Below are 17945 nucleotides of genomic sequence, written 5' to 3' on the forward strand. Positions count from 1 at the left end.
GATCACGTTCTTCAACGGTTCTAAAACGATTATAGTGATATCAACAGGCTCGTCTAGTTATATCTACTCTAGTGCATAATCTAGATTCGTTCTCCAGGAACCATCATTCCTGTCGCTCCGCAATGCAGCCATATACAAGTAGGTAGCAAACAAGGCTCAAAATCCATCATGGAAAAAATTATGGTAAGAAACATTCCCCATCCCAAATCAAAAAAAGCTGGGATGAGCGCTTGGTAACAACAGCGTGTATGCAATATAAGTACTAGAAGCCGGTAATCATTGAACTGGGTATTTCAACAAAAAGATAAAAAGAAAAAGAAAAAAACAATAAAGAAAGGTTAAGGGTTTGTGCAGTGTCGACTCTAGCATCTCAAAGAGGCAGAGGCAATAAAAATATCAGAAGCCCCTGTCGACATATTTATTACAGACATTAAGAATCTTTAAACAGGGCTTTGGTCCCTGCCGTTCACATGAGGCTGTGTGCTGAGGCCATTGCTCGGGACAGCATCCTTGGTCTCGGCACCACCAGAAGGCAACGACACCCTAGATTGGCGCGCCGCCTCTTCCTGCTCGTGCTGCTGAAGCTCAATGGGAGAACCGGTGGGGGCGAACTTGCTGCGGGCGCGGATCTTGTGTCCGTAGAGGTAAAATATGATAGGGATGGGGATCATAACGCCGGCGATGCAGCCGAGAAGGGTACTCGCCCAGTTGATGCCCATGCCGTTGAACATCTGGGTGGCAAAGAGGGGGAAGGTTGCACCAAACAGACTGCGCAGGAACGTGTTGCCAGCGATGGCCGACGCGGCAAAGTTGAGGTAGGCGTCGACGAGGTAGTTGAGGGCCTGGAGGAAGATAGACATGAGGCCAAAGCCCGTGAGGATGCCGGAGGCGGTGGGGACGATCCAGTGGATATCCTTGTTGTAGCCCGTCCAGCCGAACCACAAGATGCCTCCCGTGAAAGCGAAAGCCCCGGCGATGACGGACGGCAGTCGCCACTCGGGGATGGCGACGTCGTTGTTGGCTGCGAGTTTGCGGTTGAACCACGGCTGCTGCAAGAGCACGACTGTACCGGCAAAAAACTGGCCGATGATCATGCCGAAGAAAGCAAGACCTGCGATGCCGCTGGAGAAGTGGTAAACTCCTTGGAAGACGAGTGGGTATGCTGTGAGGAAGAGGTACAGAAGACCTATTATAGTCAAAAGCCGAGAGTTAGTGAATCGAATCCACGGATCATGTTCGGTCAGGGCACTGGGTTTATTGAATGGATATCATGGGTTCCTTACCGTAAATGAAAGCCATGTATATACTAAGAGCCAGCACGATGGGCTCGGTGAATAGAATTCGCATGGGTCTCGAGAAGTTCTTGTTGACAAGCTCGACAAAGTCAACCTCAATCTCCTCCTGCTTAGCGTGGATGCCCCAGTTCAGTGTCAGTCTCCGGAGCTCCGAGGCCTTTGCCACCAGAATGGAGGGAGGGTATGTCTCCTCGAGGAACAAGATATCCAAGATGAAAGCGACTCCGCCCATGATGGACGTAAGCCACATGGTCCACCGCCAGCCGAGGTGCGATTCGACGATGAAGCCGCCGATGAAGGGAGCCAGCAAGGGGCCGCTGAAAACAGCCATACTGAAGACGGTAATTGCTATTCCTCGGGTGCGGTTACCGAACATGTCGCTGAAGACGGCGGCGACGACGGCCAGCGGACAGGCACCAAAGAAGCCGGAAAAGAATCTGCTGATCAGGATCGTCTGGATGTCTTTACCACTGGCGGTTGCGATGGAGAATATGGTGAAGCCAAACATGGACAGCAACAGCGGGAGGCGGCGCCCCTTGAGCTCGGACAAGGGCGCCCAGAGTGTCGGGCCAAAGGCGAAACCAAGGACGAAAAAGGATACTCCCAATATGCCGACTTCGGTAGAGACGTCAAACTCGGTCGCAAGAGCCCTGGTCGCAGCGGAAAAGATGGAGGAGGCAAAAGAGGATGTCATGGTAGTGTACCCCAAGATGACAGCAGTCACGGCCTTCTTGCGCAAGGGCCAGTTTTGTGCGTGCATGGGATCGTCTGGGCCGTCAAACTCGACAACATACTCCTCGCGGTCGGGCAGGAGGGGCGGGTACTCCTTTCCGGCACCAAAGGGAGGGAGGGCCTTGGAGGTGTTCCTCCTGAACCAGCTCCTCCGGCCTGTGCTGCCGGCATCGCTTCGACTCCGGCCAACGGTGGCACCATGTTGACTGCGTGCGGTTTGGATGCGGCTGAGCACAGTAGGGTGCCTCTCCAAGTCCTGCTGGGTAGCAATGCTGCGGAGACTGGTTCCGTCTCGCGACCTCGGTGCTGTCGCCGCCGCTCCTGTGCCACGACGCGCGGAAGCGGCGGATGAAGCAGTTGAGACAGATGAGGCTGAAACGACACGCTCTATTTCGTTGCTAGCACGACGGTTCAAGGGGCTCTGAGGGTGGTTTTGTGAGCCAGGTGATGCCATGGCATCGAGCTCGGCCCGGTTGAGCTCTCGATCAACCTCATTCATGTTTATTGTTTATTGTCCTATCCAATAAATATGAGGCCTGTACTGTAAGTAAGTCAAGATACTAGATAGAGCTTAGATGTAGCTTAAGACGTAATTAATCTAATAAGTAGAGATCAAGTCAAACTTTGGCCTCGTCGATAGTGTGTGTGTATATTTGGTATCGGTATGATGGAGATGAATAGAAAAGAAAATAAGTGGAAATGGGAATAAGAAAATTGGGATATTGCTCAAGACCTACGTCAAGATGAGCCTTGTACTGTATATTTAAACAAACCAAACAAACCCCTTGAGCTGGGCTGCATGCAAGGGGTAACGGGCAACGGGCAACGAGTCAATCTTACTTTGTCCCGTTTTTTTTTTTTTTCCCCTACCATGTACAGTCCCTTCCTATCCTACGGAAACTCGCGCCATCTGAATCCACTCCACGCGAGGCGAACTGACGAAGAGACGACGGCTTGTGGAGCCCTGCCCCTCTCACACCTGCAAGCTCTTCACCTTGCCTCATACATGACACCCACCATAATCGGGTTTTGTTTGAGAGGAAAATATTTAGTACGAGAATACAACAGGGTGGAGTTTGGCATCTGATGATGATGGACTTTTCGAGAACGTCCTAGCAGGGCATGCTTGCCTCGCGTGGTTCTAGACAGACATGAGCCGAAACCCGACCGCAAAACATTATTCTTTTCTCTTTTTTTTTTTTTTCTTTCAAGGGGCTAATCCTCGCTGCGGCTGTATCGGCGTGTTGAGGGAAAAAAAAAAAAAAAAAAAAAAAAAAAAAAGAGAAACCAATAAATTCCAAACGGATTTGCCAAAGCACGACATACAAGCTACATTACTTTGTAGAACCTTACCCCAATCCCGGCAATTTTTAGTTATATCCGTTTTACCGAATCCCTCTGCCCTAGATCTATTCCCCCGGTGACCTCGGTATCGTCTTACAAAGTATCAACTAATCCCTTCGGGGCCACCGGTCGCCCCCTAGCGTGCCGATCGATGGACTTAAGTGGTTCTTCTGGTAGTATTTTGATTTGCTAGCAATACTAGCTAAGGTTTCTTAGAAGAGGTTCTGGCTGCCATTACGTAGCATTTAAAGTCTCTTACTCATAGTTACTCCTTGTTTGCTGCCCAATTACAACGTCATCTCCACAGCACCCACTCCACCGAGCTGATCGCTAGCACAAAGCTTCGCTTGCATAAGCGTTTGAAACTAGATAAGTACCGGTACTGTACGAAGGTAGCAGGTAGCTTCGGAGGGGGTTTTCGAAATGTTTATACCCAACTAGGAAAAAAATAAAAATAAAGCCTTCGGACAATACGGGTTGACCGACGCCGTCTGTGCAAATTGACAAAAAGACAGCTGTCAAATGACTTACTTGAGAAGATCGTAACGAGTTGCCCAAAACTCACTAAACTCGGCTTTACCTAGGGTAAGGAAGGCGATGGCGATAGATAGGTTGCGCTCCTCGCTCCTGTAATGACTTACGAAGTAAGTACCCAGTTAGGTAGATGATGTCATGACGTGACTCGAAAACAACACGAAGAAAAACTCCAGGGAACAATGAAATGCCCATCCAGCGCTAAAAAAAAAAAAAAAAAAAAAAAAAACCCCACTACAAGCCGCCAATTGCCGCGCCTTTCCGAACGAGTCCGAAGCTACCTTAGCTACGTCTTGTCAGCCTTGTCGGCTTAGCAATCCAAGGATATTATTTATTATTCAGTGTTACAAATATTTTCCGACCTACAGAGTAAGCGATAATTTGAATCAAAAAGAAATTATGCCTTCAAATGACAAACCTCGTCGCGAGTTAGGATTTAATCTTTTTTCATCCTCCCGTTCCCACCCACTACACACCAGACGAGACCAGATTGGTATCAAAATATGCTTCTATATATAGTAAATACCTATATACGTAGGCGCAGCCCTACCGTACCCTCCAGGCGCTACCTTCAAGCAGGCTTGCCGCCTCCTCTAGACTTAACCCCGTCGTCTCGGGATAGATCCGCCAGATGAGCACGAGACCAACACCACAAATCACCCCGTACATGGTAAAAGTCGCCGGCGGCCCAAATGCATCCATCAATGGTAAGAACGTCAAGCCCACCACAAAGTTGGCCAACCAATTGGTCCCCGTCGCGACCCCACTGCCGACCGATCGCACGCTCAACGAAAAGAGTTCGCTTTGCATCCACGGAACATTCCCGAGCCCAATGGCGTAGGATGCAACGTATATCATAATGCTGATGAGTATCATAACTGCTGCGGCCTGTGGGGACAGTTGTGCGTCGCCAGCCTTAGCTGGGTGAGGTTTCGGTGATGATGTTGGGCCCGGAGATATCGATATGAACGAGAAGCCAAAAGCTGCAAGCAGCAAACCAACAATCATAAAAGGTAGGGAGTAGAGAAGTATCCGGCGCCTGCCAATGCGGTCTACTAGCAAAAGCGCCAGCACTGTAAAGACAAAGTTTGTAACGGCAACCGTTAACGATGTTAGAGTTGGCGTCGCGAAACCGACCATTGTGAATATGGATGCGGAGAAATACATCAAGGAGTTCTAACATAGGATTAAAAGAGAAATAAGATCAGTCAATGACATTAGCATAATGCCACATATGATGATATCTGGCGAACTTTGAAACAAAATACTCGGAGTGCAGCCCAGATGGCGGTGGTGGTGGGCAACTTACAAATCCACACAATTGCTGTAGTCCCTGGAGAAGGCAGGCGACAATCAGAGCTCGTCTATTCCGCCTGACCTTGATAAGCTCTGACCATGTCTCCATCCACCCTGGCCTCGTTGACTGCATCCCTTCACGGCTGGCCAAGAGCCTTCTACGGGCTTCGGACTCTTCACGAATCTCGACCTCGATCTCCTCAAGGACTCGATGAGCCACCCTGTCGGATGTTGATCTGTGCTTGCCACCGGCGACACGGCGAATCACCTCGAGTGCCTCTTCTTTCCGACCAGCCTTGACCAACCAACGTGGTGTCTCTGGCATTCCTAGGAGGAGCACCGTCTGCACAACTGCAGGGACGGCTCCTAAACCGACCATCCACCTCCAGCCGCTGGACTTGTCACCATACTCGGCGAAAAGCCACCCGATCACGTATGCAACCACCTGACCCAGCGTGATAAACAGCACATTGATGGTGATGAGCTTGCCCCTGTGATCGGCCGGAGCGGTCTCTGCGATGTAAAGAGGCACTACAAAGGACGCGGCCCCGACTCCGGCACCGACAATGGACCGGCCAGCAACCATCTCGGCCACCGTGTCGCTGCATGCCTGTAAGATGGCACCGACGGCAAAGAGAAGGTCGGCAACCAGAATGACACGTTTCCGACCCAAGCTGTCGGCTATGGACGAGGAAAACGGCGAGATTAAGAGAGCAAATAGCGAAGTGCACGACGTGATCACTGACTTGTCTAGAGACGTGAGCTGACGGTCCGAGAGTGAGTCGTCGATGGAGACCAACGTGGATGATATTACTCCAGTGTCGTCTGAGGTCATTTGAGTGTCAGTTGGAATCCAGCAAACTCATTGTGATCGGGAGCAAGAAGTAGGTTTTGAAATATTTACATCCAAAAAGGAGTCCACTTATACCTGCTGACAACACCAGCAGCCAGATAAACAGGCCGGGTGGTGCGTCTGGTAATCTGGACAAATTGGTGTCATTTTCATGAACACCCTGGGATAAATTGTTTTCCTGCTCTAGTTCTCCGGTAGCGTCAATATTTGCTATTAACGGCGCTTCGGCCCCTGTCATTTTTTTTTTCTTTAAAAAAAAAATAGAGGAGGCAGTCGATGAACTTGAATTGAGAACGGAGGGCAAGAGGTGTTTGTTAGGCTGGGTGGGTGTTTGGATGAAGGGCCGCTCCGCCCCGTAAGCGGCAGGTGATCTTGCTTGGACTCCAACTGTGCAGTTGCGGGAAAGTCCTGAAGCATTATAACCATGCAGATCAAACGTGTTCAGCAAGGCAACGTGCCTGAGTGGTTAAAGGGTATGACTAGAACTCATCAATTGGATCTTCTGTTCCACTTGATTATGCAATCATATGGCTTCGGCCTCACAGGTTCGAATCCTGTCGTTGTCGATCATTTTTTTCCTTTAGCTGTCTTTCCATCAATCATACCATCTCATGTTTTGCTTTTGGTCCGTTCTGCTTTGGTTTGTCAATAATGTTGAAAAGAATCAAGACACGTGTCTGTCAAAGTATGTTAATCCAACATAATGTTTGGATGCTAGTTTGGCTTTTGCGATGGCGCAAAACTACCCCTCCAAAGTTTACCGTACCGTGGTACGTAGCCCACACCCAGCTGTAAAAGACCTCTGTGCATGGATCGAAGTATTCCCAGTTTCAGGGGTATCTTTAAGGCCCTTGGCGTACCATAGTAGTCCAGTGTTTTAACGGAGGTTGAGCTATTCAATTTGCTACACCCCAACCCTTTGGATGAATATGATGATTACGAATCAGGTCATTCAACTTGACTTGTCAAGCTCGCATCTGATACACGCAAGCTGGCAAGCGCCATTTTGCACCTACGGATATACGCCTGCTGTTTTCCATTCCAGCCCCGTTTTATTGCCCTCATTTCATTGGTCGATCAGGTGTGTCAATGGAACCCTGCAATTCATAGGTACCTTGGGTACCTACCTTACCTTATTCAATCAGGGGTTGGGGTGTACGTATCGAATTTGTTAAGAGACGTGGACAGTTTACTCTCCCATTGCTACCTAAAGTCAATTGGTTCCTTCCATCTTCTAGACTAGATCCAGTGCAGTGCATTGCAGCGCAGTGTACTTTGTGGTAATTCGCACGCCTCCGTTCTTTCTTTCGACCGTTGGAGTCGCTGGAACTTTATATTCGCTTTTTTTTTATACGATAATTACCTACCTAGTCTATCGATACTCTTAATCCTGCGTCTATCGCACAGATAGCTAGCAAGCGCCGCAACTTGCAAACCACCTGCACAAGGCAGACCACTAAAAACTTGCAATCATGGATTCCCACCGTCGATCTCCCCCGGGCGAGTCCTGGTTTGCGCCGCTCTCGATCGACCTCGTCCTCAAGGTGCTCTATGTGACCTTTTTCCACCCCTTCGTAGCCTGGATTGTGGTGCTGTGCTTCCGCGCCCAGCACATGGAGTACGATGCCATGCCCATGCGTGTCACCATGGCCTACGCTAGCTTCGTCACCGTGTGCTGGACCTTGGCTTCAGTCAACCGCCGCCTCGCCTTTGGCAGGCCCCGCGAGGTCGACCTGGACGAGGAGGTCATTGTCATCACCGGCGGCGCCAGCGGCCTGGGCCTGCTCGTCGCCGAGGTTTACGGCATGCGTGGCGCGAACGTCGCCGTCCTCGACGTCAAGGACATGGAGAATGGAGAGTCGCGCGGCGTGAACCACTACAAGTGCGATGTGACGGACAAGGCTGCTCTCAAAAAGGTGGCGGCGCAGATTGAAGAGGAAGTACGTATGATAATTTATATGGATGATGCCGTTTTACTATCTTCTTCTTTTTGTCTCATTGCTAATGTTTTTAACCCCTCCTTCAGCTTGGTACTCCTACCGTCTTGATCAACAACGCAGCCATCGTCAACGGCAAGCCCCTCCTTGAGATGGAAATGGAAGATATCGAGCGGAGCCTCTCGACCAACCTCGTCGCCCATTTCTACACCCTCAAGACCTTCCTTCCGGCCATCATCCGTGGCGGCAAGGGAGGAACCATTGTGACAATCTCGTCCGTCATCGGCCAACTTGGCTGTTCGCGCCTCACCGACTACGCCGCCGCCAAGGGTGGTGTGATCGCCCTGCATAAGTCCCTGACGGCCGAGCTGAAGCAGTTGCACCCGGACATCCGGACGGTCCTGGTCACCCCCGGCCAGCTCAGCACGCCACTCTTCTACGGCGTCAAGACCCCCAACAGCATCATCGCCCCCGTGGTGGAGCCCGTCGAGGTCGCCAAGGAGATCATCAACGCCATCGACAACGGGAATGCCGACCACATCGGCATGCCATTCTACGCGCGCTGGTGCGACTGGTACAATGTGCTGCCGGTCAGCCTGCAGCTCCTTGCTCGCAAGATCGCGGGCATCGACAAGGCGATGGAGACCTTTGTCGGTCGACAAGGCGCGAATAAGGAGGTTTTGCTCGAGGGCTTATGATTTGCAGATTTTTCACCATAAAACTGAACGCAATTTTTTTTTTCTATTGCGTGTTTAGTTTTTGTATTGCCTTGCATGCATCTGTACAACCTGCATTAGACCGAGATAAATAAAAGCATCTATAGACTCGACCGAAATTCCTAGCCGATACGCACATTACGCATGAACATGCATAACGCAGGGACACCGATTGAACCTTCGTCCGAGAAGAGCATGTCGCCCGGGTCTGGACTTTGCGTAGTCTATGATTGATAAGCGGCTACCTACAACAAGAACTACCACACCTTGAATCTTCAGTAATAAGTTTTTTTTTCTTCTTCTTCTTTGGTTTTCTCATGTCATCCCAATGCAACTTTCCCAATTCGAAAAAAGAAAAAGAAAAAATATCTCCGCATTCCTAGATGAGCCAAGCAATCAAAGTTTTGTCTGTAGCCTTTCGCACTGCCCAGGACTTGCCAGTCACGGACAGCCATGGATGGGTACATACCGGCGGCATGTCTGTGAACATCCCACGTAGTTTTTATCTTCTCAAACGGAAACTACATGGGCATGTTTGTCTAAAAAATAAAATAAAAAATAAAAAGCAAATCCCGCAGTTTGTCCCAAACGTTGTTCAGCGGCTTTTGAGGCCTTCTCTAGTCGAATCCACCACCTTTGGACCATATACATGCGTACTAGCCACTGGTCACCCGCAGATATTGTGCTGATACCTATCAGACAAGAATAAGAAGAAGAAAAACATTTACACATGCTTTTTGCCAAGATATACACCAACGCAAGCCTGGGACTCGCGTGCAATCACATTACTCCCGTACCTAGGAGCCGGGTTGCCCTGAAACGAAAGAAGGGACATTTTTGTCAGCGGTTTGGTATAAACCATTTTCCAGTAAGCTTTATGCTTTGAAAGCAAAGTTCAGACGTAATGAAACGTTCCCCCGCATGCAGCACCCAACGAGAATCTAGGGGATCTGAACAAGTCAAATAAAGGTTGATAATCCGGAGTATTATTCGCATTGCCATGAATCTTTTTCACGTGGCAAAGCTTTTACAGATGTATTGATCCGTGGGTTCCGACTCTTGACAGGCGACACTCAAGTGTTGTTACGACTCGACAGAAGCCAAAACTGGACCCCTAAAATATCCTACCTTCTTTTGATTCTTGGGGCCGCTTGTTCATGTCCAAATACACGCCATCTGCATTCATCTTGCCCGTGCGAGAACACGGACAGAAACACAAGATAGTCGACAAATATTGGTGGTATAGAGACCGCGAGGAGGCTGAATCAAGTCGACGGCAGATGACAACAATGTGGTGGGACACGGCACGAATCCAAGAGACGGTTACAATGCAGTTCATATATTCCAACCTTTCGCCTCCTGACTGCGAACTCATAAGCCGCCCAGTCGTCTCCAGGGGCGGCTTGACCGACCGGACCTATGGGCGTTTGATATTGGAGAGGGCAAAGCGGATATTTCTCATCTTGTTAGATCTTGGCTGCCCAGAGCGCATATTTGCCGCTCTAGATAACTCGTGGGATGATACCGACCTCCCCCTCAACCCTGAACAGGCGCAGCAGTTATTGCGTTCACAATACTACGGTACCAAGGTTGGCGATCTACGGCTCGAGCGCAGCTTCTGCGAACGACAGTTCAAGTACCTCTTGAGATTCCTCTGCAAAGGAGAGCACCTCATCTATCAGCCCATGGAGCTGGTGTCGCTCGACATCGTTCGCGAGGCATGGACACTGTTGAGAGAAACAAGCAACAAGACCGTTGACAATGCCAGCTTGCCACAGTATCCTGGTCGGATTTTTGAGCGAAGACGATTCCGGCTGGCTTCATTGGGCGCTAGTCCATACCAGGGAAAAGATGAAATCTCCCAGGAAATTGAAAAGGCTCGCACGCTGCAGAGTGTCCATCTCGTTTCATACTTTTGCTCGTACCAACATCAGGACCATGCCTATGTCCTTTTCGAGCCTGTCTCGGTGAACAAAAGAAGATCTCTCAGGACATTGCTGAGATCAGGGACGACCGAATCGGCCAGTCCCGTAGCATTCGTCAGAAGAACGAGACCAAGACGGAAGGGCGGCGTAAATGGGATGCGCACGCAGCCAGAGCGGTTCATCAACTGGATCAATTGCCTGGCCGATACGCTCTGCATGATACATGGGACCGGCTTGGGCCATGGTAATATCAAGCCATCTACCATTCTGGTAAAGGACGACGACGAGATTCTTCTTTCCGATTTTACGAAGCTGAACCCATCAATCTTGGCAAGAGCCCAGGGCCTAGATAGCTTCGACAGTGAAGCGTACAACTATGCCGCTCCCGAGCAATGGATCCGCACCACCTCGTCACTGGTACGCGATAGAAGTCATGAGCTGCCGCACCCAGTCACACGAGCTGACGAGTCCAGAAACTTTGGGATCTCTCGAGTATCTACCGACAGTGACTGTGCACGTTCGACAGGCAGCCCTCTTACGGCAGACGTCACTTCACCAGGCTGGCTTGACCCCAGGGCTGCCGACGTGTTCTCCTTCGGCTGCATCATACTCGAAATACTCGGGCTTCTGTTGGACATGTCGAGCAAAGCCTTCGCCGAACACAGAGCTGCTAAGCAAAAAACCCATGGGCGTGGCAGCTCGATCCCCGACTCTTCGTACCATCGTAACCTCGGTCAAGTGGAGGTGTGGATGGAGTCCTTGGCTGAAAAGGCAACAACTCAGGACAGAGAAGATATGACGGGGGTCAATGTCTTTGCGGCGGTTGTCCCCTTGCTGCATATGACAGCAAGGATGCTGGCCGTCAATGCCATGGATCGGCCATCAATGGAAGAGGTACAGAGAGAGACGTACCATATATTGACCAGAGTATGTGGCATCAAGGAGCCGCACTGCGTTCCCAGTCGGAGCGAGTATGCGCAGGCTGAGCCCACGAGCTCTCGAGCACACCGCAACTGCTCAATACCAACAACGGCTTTTCCGATTGAGGTTATCAGCGACGAGATTGAACCTGCACAGACGACCTTGTTGACAAGGGAGAGGTCTAGATCACCGCCGTTGGCTCTCTGTAGCGGGTTGGAGACGATCCGAGACTTGCGTATCAGAAGCAAGTAATACAAGCTTGATTTGGCTTCCATGGGCGCTAAAAATGGTGTATACTTCGCCATGCACTCGCTAACTTCCGTTGCCAAGCCAATGTTTCTCTCATTCATACGACGAATGTCTCGCTCACTTTGATGGCGTTGATACTTCGTACTTCGTAATCAACTCGTGTAGCTCGACTGCCTTGGGTCGGCTCCGTTGGAAGTTTCCGTCTCTCTGTCGTGTAACCCACCATCTGGCTACCGTCGCCACACCAGTACCGTCGTGTATAGGTACATCATGGGTGTCATACCGTATTTAGGGTTTTCCGAACGTGAAAAAACACAGACACATACGACAATCGCAATCAATTACCCCTGAATTGGGTTGCGGAGACCTTGTCTCTCCGGTAATTTGTCCTCGTGTACTTGGTTGTCGCCTACTCCCATGTGTTGTCGTCGGTGTGACAAACGCGTGCGGAGAGGAGACACACCGAGTCGTGGATAGAAGAGCAGAGGGGGGAAAAATGCCAACAATTGATTGATGGTTGGAGATATCATGTTTCACGGCACGGGTGGCCGAGAATGAGTATCTTGGTATCTTTTCTTGTACAGTAGGTACGTGATTGATGAAAGTCTCGGCTGGAACAATCAATTCACCCTACTGCAGCTCCCAGGATGAAACCAAGTTTAGAGGGCATGGTACCTTGTCATGTCGTCACCAGCTGTACCTAAAAAAATACGTGGTGTGATTGCGGGTATGGCGAATGAGAAGCAAGGTGGGAAAACAATACATTTTGATTGGCCAATTGTCAAAGATAACATCTCTCTTTTGGTCAAGAGCTAAGCCAAATCGGATGCCAACACAGGCAATCACGGTTTTTGTCGTCTGGTCCAGCCTGCCGTCTTGCCGTCTACGTGCTCTTTTTTTTTTACGAGTTTACCGTGACTGGACTGACAACCCCCTCCCCAAGTACCTACCTAATTGAGGCTTTATCGACACGAACTGTCTACCCCTGCCAGCTCATCGTCATGCCGCCTCGGGGTGGGCGGTCCAGAAGCTGGTCTCTGACCACAGCTGCAACAGATCAGGAACACAGCAGAAAGATAGAAAAAATAACTTGACGCGTCGAACGCCCGGGGGGTTTTTTGCCTGCACCAAGCCGCAACCGATATATGCAGTGTGTTGCGCGTCTCCCGTTCCAAATAACTGGTCTAGTCTGGTGTGACTACTTTGTTTAGTTATCCAATCAATCAATCGGGTAATCAGCTCAGGCCCCAATTGATCAATTAATCAGACCTACCTGGTACATACCTTATTTCCGTATGGTGCCTGCAGCTTTCCATTTGGTTTGCCTGCTGTATCCCTTTCACCGACCTCCCTGCCGGATACTAGGTACCTAATGTATGTAAGGTACATACCTTAACTTACCTTACCTTGAGGTACCTATCAACTCTTGTCATTTATTAGATGTGCTCCCGTCTTGTATCTTGTTTGTCTTGCAATCTAACCTCCTCGGTTTGCCAACCCAGTCAAAGTCCCGTCATGTCCACGCCATCTCGCCTTATTACACCTGCGGCTGCCGTACGCGCACCTTACATGTAGCCAAGGCTGCTTGTTAGCAGCTCTGATAGCAGGACCCTTCTCCAGATCCTTCCTTTGCGATTTGGGAACCACCACCATATAGGTCTGCACCATCCCGTCCTGTGCGAAGCTACCAGATGTCCAACTCAACGGGTTATTGATCCTGCCACCGGTTGTCACACCTGCAACAAAGACTGTCGTTACTGCTTCTTTGATTTCAGCAATCTGCACCCACCAATATAATTTGGCACTATATCTGGAGTTCGGCAAAACCCCCAGACATTTCTGCCCACATCTCTCGCTGGTAGTATTCTGCAACTACTCGTTGACCAAGTTTTCGCATCTGTTCCTTGGACGATTAAGCAATACTCAAGTCTTTTTTTTTTTTTTTTTCCCCATTCTTGAGTCCTTCTTGGGAAGTTTTTGGTTAGAACCCTGTCTTGGGGATTTTATTCTCATGCAAAAAGTAGACATTCTTGGCCCCTGGTCATTGTCTTACAGCAGTGTGTACATTGTCTCTGAGTAGATACTTGCACGTCGAGCGACAGAGTCAAAGCCTCTGAAAGGATGAAGGGTTTCCTTGGCACCGCAGTGTTGGCCGGTTGGACAACAACTGCTGGTGCTCTGCCGACCGTCACTGCGTATGGCAACAAATTCTTCACGAGCGAGGGCAAACAGTTCATCATGAAAGGTCTGCTTTTTCCCCGGGTCCGCGTGGCATACGACATGGTGATACAAATTGGCTGACTCGCTGTTCAAAGGCATTGCTTATCAACTAGTCGAGGATGACCCCTTGGTTGATACAGAACAGTGTCGCAGGGACGCGCAGCTGATGGCAACCCTTGGTGCCAACGTAATCCGCGTTTATCATGTTGACCCTCTCGCGGACCACGCTAGTTGCATGGCTGAGTTTGCCAACGTAGGCATTTACACCCTGATCGACCTGGACACTTTTAGTACTTACATTCTGCCTGTGAGTGAGATTCTCGTTTGTGTGTCGCTAGTCCCTTGAGAGGGAGTAGCAAAAAAAAAAAAAAAAAAAAAAAAAAGGCGTACTAACATGCTCCAACAGAATGAACTCCGCTGGACCCAGACGATGCACGATGCATACGCCGCAGTCATGGATGCCTTCTCGAGCTTTGACAACTCTCTAGGCTTCTTCGTCGGCAACGAAATCATCTCCACTAGCGGCCATTCGCAGGCCGCACCGTTCATCAAGGCTGCTGCCAGGGACATGAAGACATATCGTGACTCGAAAGGATATCGCAAGTTCCCTGTAGGCTATTCTGCAGCCGACATCGCGGAGCTGAGGCCTATGCTACAGAACTATCTCACATGCGGCGGCGACGAGTCGCAAAACGTTGATTTTTTTGCTCTCAACTCATACTCCTGGTGTGATGTTGCCAACTACAACACGTCGGGGTACGTTGCTTTGCAGGAGCAGGCCAAGAACTTCCCCGTGCCCATATTTTTTTCCGAGACTGGATGCAATGTCCCAGGTCCACGCCTCTTTGAAGATCAGGCAGCAATTTTCGGCCCAGACATGATCAATGACTGGAGCGGCTCTTTGATATATGAATGGATCGAGGAAGCAAATCACTACGGCCTCATCAGCTACGGTCCGCGCGCGGACCCAATGATAGTCAACGAAAGTGTCAAAGGTGGCTTTGTGCGCAAGGGTCAGCCGACCCCAGTCGCACCCGACTTTGAGAACCTGAAAGCACAATGGGCCAAGGTGACGGCCGCGGGCATTATGAGAGCGGACTATACGCCTACAGCGATCTCGACGAGGGAGTGCCCGACTGCGACGCCGGGTGGCTGGCTTGTCGACGGAAACGTTGCGCTGCCTGCAGTCGGGGATACCTTTACTGGCGGTTTCCAGCCTGCACCGAGGACCATGCCCACTAGCTCCGGGTCTGGCACCCGTGCCGAGGCGCCGGCGCCATCTGGCTCTAAGGACGCGGAAGGCTCGGCAAGTTCTGAACGCGAAATCACAGGCATGGGATACGCTCTTGTGGCAGTTATGCTTGCTTTTGTCATATTCGCTTAATCACAAAGGGCATCCGACGGGATTCATCATATGTTTTTTTGTTTTTTGTTTTTTTTTTTTTGCGATATTCCCCTGGTGCCTGATTTTGCATTTGTTTTTTTTTTTCTTTTCTTTGTTTTTGATTGTTTCATGGGGGTATTTTCTTGCTTTGATTTGGCTGGGATTGCGTCAACTTGGGCGTGGTGATGAGATGCAGGATTCTTCACTATAGCATTGGCGTATGGTGACACTGGATGGACTGGGATGGGACTGCAACAGACTATATGGGACGAACAGGACATACATTGATGGGCTTAATGGCTTCCTTGGCTCAGGAGAGATCGCGGGCACTTTGGGTTTCAATATCCATTGTGTTACGGCAGGGTTTTTGTGGCTGGCAACGTTATTAGGGCATTTCTAGTCTTTCCATGCACAAGTTGCTTACTGCAATCTAATACCATTTGGTACTACTAAAAATCACATGTCCCGAGAAACGAACAGGCTAGTGATGAGATGTACTTCCCAGACATGTTTTGGTGCTGTTGTGTTTCTACTCTACAGTATATTTGGACAATGATGCGCCATGTCACTAGGTAAGCCCAGATAGACTCTGCCGATTTTTCATTCGCTAAGAACGATCTTGTTGATCTCACGGTCATGATCAGGGTTCAGTTGAGATCAAAGCTCAGGGTCCAAGTATAGGTATGAAAGAGCATGATTGTTGCAGGGGATTGATCGATTGCATTCCTTGTGTTTTGCGCTTATCCCATGTACTAGATAGGAACATGATTATATCACAATCTACAGTACCGGTGCAAAAAGACAGTGTACGGAGTACATTCATAAGTCTAATCTGGTCTAGTTCTAGTCCATGCCGATTGGAGACTGTGGTACAAGGCAGGCATGTACCTAGCAGCATCGGACAATTTGCAATCGGTGTTTGACGCGGAACCAACCGAGATGGAGAGAGAGAGAGAGAAGAAGGAGAAGAAGAAGAAGAAGAAGGAAAAAAAGAGAGACCCTCTAATATGATCACAAACTATAGTCGGGCTGCTACCCAATCAGAGACCTGTACTACTATGAGCCGCAAAAACTTTGTGATAGTTAGACAACAAGGGTTGGTAGACGGTGCTTCACGTCCTGAAACGACAATGTCCTCTGAATACAAAAAGGCGCAGAAGAAGAAAACATAGAGGAGAGAGAATTCCGGGAACTCCCCGTATGTACTTCGTATTTGCAAAGTAAAGTGGGCGCATGACGTTAAAATCCAAATCTGGGTATGCTGAAACAGTACAAAACCAAAAAAAGAGTCGAGTTTAACAAGAAGCAAATACGTGGTAGTATTAGCGTTGATATATATATGTCCTCTGTTATAGGCGGGGAACGGGGAAGGACGGCGTTGAACCTCCACTGACCCACTAGAAAGGAGGTACCTAGATACTACTATGGTAGGTAAGGTAGGCAGGTACCTAAGGTAGGTAGGGGGCAGCTCACGGCAACCAGACCTTGATTTCCCAGGGTCCAACGGGAATTTTGAGCCACGCCGAGAACTTAGGCGATCGATCCTTCATCAACCGAGAACTGATCTTGATTTATTATTGGATTAAATCTAACGTCTTGTTCTCTCAAAGTTGTCGATCTAACGGTCATACAACAACGATAGCGATAACGAAAAGCACACACATACACACATTTGTACACGTACTTTTAGTCGATTTAATTACTGGTTAATAATAATTACCACTCGATTGAATTTGTCGGGCGAGACGAAACAGTCACCACTTTCATAAACCCACAACGATTCAACACAGTCCTTCATTTTATGTGGGAGTTTGAACCAAGATACTACAGAATTAATTTTGTTTTGTGCACACACCCTTGTTCGCTCCTTTTGCAACTCTGCAATTTTCTTCCTTCCTCGTGCTGGACATTCATCCTGTCATCTCATGTCTGAAATGCTACCTACCCGTGATGGGCTCCAGCCGAAGGGGAAAAGAGATACTACTATAAGTACGATCTTCGGTCCAGGGGACCATGTCCTTTTTGCCGAGTACTTCCCAGTTTGGCAGCTTTGGTTATGAGGCGAACGGAAACCCACCACATCGCTGCATACCCTGGAACCCGCTGTTGAGCTGGTACTGGGTACAGTGTGTTTCTGTCCAGTCTCCGAGGTGTATCAAACGAGCAAAAATATTACCATAATATACAACAGTATATTATTGGTACCTTAGGTAGGTACTAGTCTAGTAGGAAGGTTACTATCAACCACCCACTCCCTGGCACGGATCACGCACTGACTGTCTGTCTGCCTTGGGTAATGCCTTGGTAAACCCGGCTTACCCCTCCTGGACACATCAGTGACAGCATGTCAACCCACACAAGATTGCATCCTTCAATCTCTCGCCGTCAAGTCTCGACATCGTTAAAAATCAGGCTGGCACTGCATAGACAGTCCCGCTTATACCTAACCTACGAGCCGACATACTTGACCCCCCCCCCCCCCCCCCCCCCCACGTCGTCATTTCCCCTTTGTACTGTCAGAAATCACACGGCTGCCGTA

The 17945-nt window shown here is 49.5% G+C and overlaps 6 protein-coding genes across 6 annotated transcripts; 4 read left to right on the forward strand and 2 right to left on the reverse strand.

The window, feature by feature from the left end:
- Positions 1 to 48: 48 nt before the first annotated feature.
- Positions 49 to 2718, reverse strand: PgNI_09755 (uncharacterized protein). The gene is made up of 2 exons (XM_031129737.1): positions 1284 to 2718; positions 49 to 1186 (listed from the first exon to the last, which is right to left on the reverse strand). Exons 1-2 carry the CDS (start codon positions 2524 to 2526, stop codon positions 441 to 443), a joined length of 1989 nt encoding a protein of 662 aa, XP_030978369.1. The 5' UTR covers positions 2527 to 2718; the 3' UTR covers positions 49 to 440.
- Positions 2719 to 4303: 1585 nt separating this feature from the next.
- PgNI_09756 (uncharacterized protein) lies at positions 4304 to 6374 on the reverse strand. Its single transcript, XM_031129738.1, has 3 exons — positions 6106 to 6374; positions 5215 to 6026; positions 4304 to 5081 (listed from the first exon to the last, which is right to left on the reverse strand). Exons 1-3 carry the CDS (start codon positions 6290 to 6292, stop codon positions 4452 to 4454), a joined length of 1629 nt encoding a protein of 542 aa, XP_030978370.1. The 5' UTR covers positions 6293 to 6374; the 3' UTR covers positions 4304 to 4451.
- Positions 6375 to 7308: 934 nt separating this feature from the next.
- On the forward strand, positions 7309 to 8794 carry PgNI_09757 (uncharacterized protein). The gene is made up of 2 exons (XM_031129739.1): positions 7309 to 7994; positions 8081 to 8794. Exons 1-2 carry the CDS (start codon positions 7527 to 7529, stop codon positions 8687 to 8689), a joined length of 1077 nt encoding a protein of 358 aa, XP_030978371.1. The 5' UTR covers positions 7309 to 7526; the 3' UTR covers positions 8690 to 8794.
- A 1202-nt stretch (positions 8795 to 9996) lies between these two features.
- PgNI_09758 (uncharacterized protein) lies at positions 9997 to 11805 on the forward strand (the record flags this gene model as incomplete). Its single annotated transcript, XM_031129740.1, has 1 exon — positions 9997 to 11805. The coding sequence occupies one exon, from the start codon at positions 9997 to 9999 to the stop codon at positions 11803 to 11805; it is 1809 nt and encodes a 602-aa protein (XP_030977491.1).
- Positions 11806 to 13923: 2118 nt separating this feature from the next.
- PgNI_09759 (uncharacterized protein) lies at positions 13924 to 15406 on the forward strand (the record flags this gene model as incomplete). The annotated part of the gene is made up of 3 exons (XM_031129741.1): positions 13924 to 14047; positions 14118 to 14329; positions 14429 to 15406. The coding sequence occupies 3 exons, from the start codon at positions 13924 to 13926 to the stop codon at positions 15404 to 15406; spliced, it is 1314 nt and encodes a 437-aa protein (XP_030977499.1).
- A 1457-nt stretch (positions 15407 to 16863) lies between these two features.
- PgNI_09760 (uncharacterized protein) lies at positions 16864 to 16992 on the forward strand (the record flags this gene model as incomplete). The annotated part of the gene is made up of 1 exon (XM_031129742.1): positions 16864 to 16992. A coding segment is annotated over one exon (129 nt), but the record flags the coding sequence as incomplete, so codon positions are not given.
- Between the last annotated feature and the right edge of the window lie 953 nt (positions 16993 to 17945).

Source organism: Pyricularia grisea (genome assembly GCF_004355905.1).
Source record: "Pyricularia grisea strain NI907 chromosome Unknown Pyricularia_grisea_NI907_Scaffold_7, whole genome shotgun sequence".
Lineage (NCBI taxonomy): Eukaryota > Fungi > Ascomycota > Sordariomycetes > Magnaporthales > Pyriculariaceae > Pyricularia > Pyricularia grisea.

Bases quoted from the DNA above. Each gene is read 5' to 3' on its own strand.
- PgNI_09756 (XM_031129738.1), bottom strand. From the start codon at position 6,292: ATGACAGGGGCCGAAGCGCCGTTAATAGCAAATATTGACGCTACCGGA. The intron at 6,027-6,105 runs GTAAATATTTCA...AAATGACCTCAG, and splicing joins AAGTGGACTCCTTTTTGGAT to ACGACACTGGAGTAATATCA. The intron at 5,082-5,214 runs GTAAGTTGCCCA...ATCCTATGTTAG, and splicing joins TACAGCAATTGTGTGGATTT to AACTCCTTGATGTATTTCTC.
- PgNI_09755 (XM_031129737.1), bottom strand. From the start codon at position 2,526: ATGAATGAGGTTGATCGAGAGCTCAACCGGGCCGAGCTCGATGCCATG. The intron at 1,187-1,283 runs GTAAGGAACCCA...TGACTATAATAG, and splicing joins ATACATGGCTTTCATTTACG to GTCTTCTGTACCTCTTCCTC.
- PgNI_09757 (XM_031129739.1), top strand. From the start codon at position 7,527: ATGGATTCCCACCGTCGATCTCCCCCGGGCGAGTCCTGGTTTGCGCCG. The intron at 7,995-8,080 runs GTACGTATGATA...CCCCTCCTTCAG, and splicing joins CGGCGCAGATTGAAGAGGAA to CTTGGTACTCCTACCGTCTT.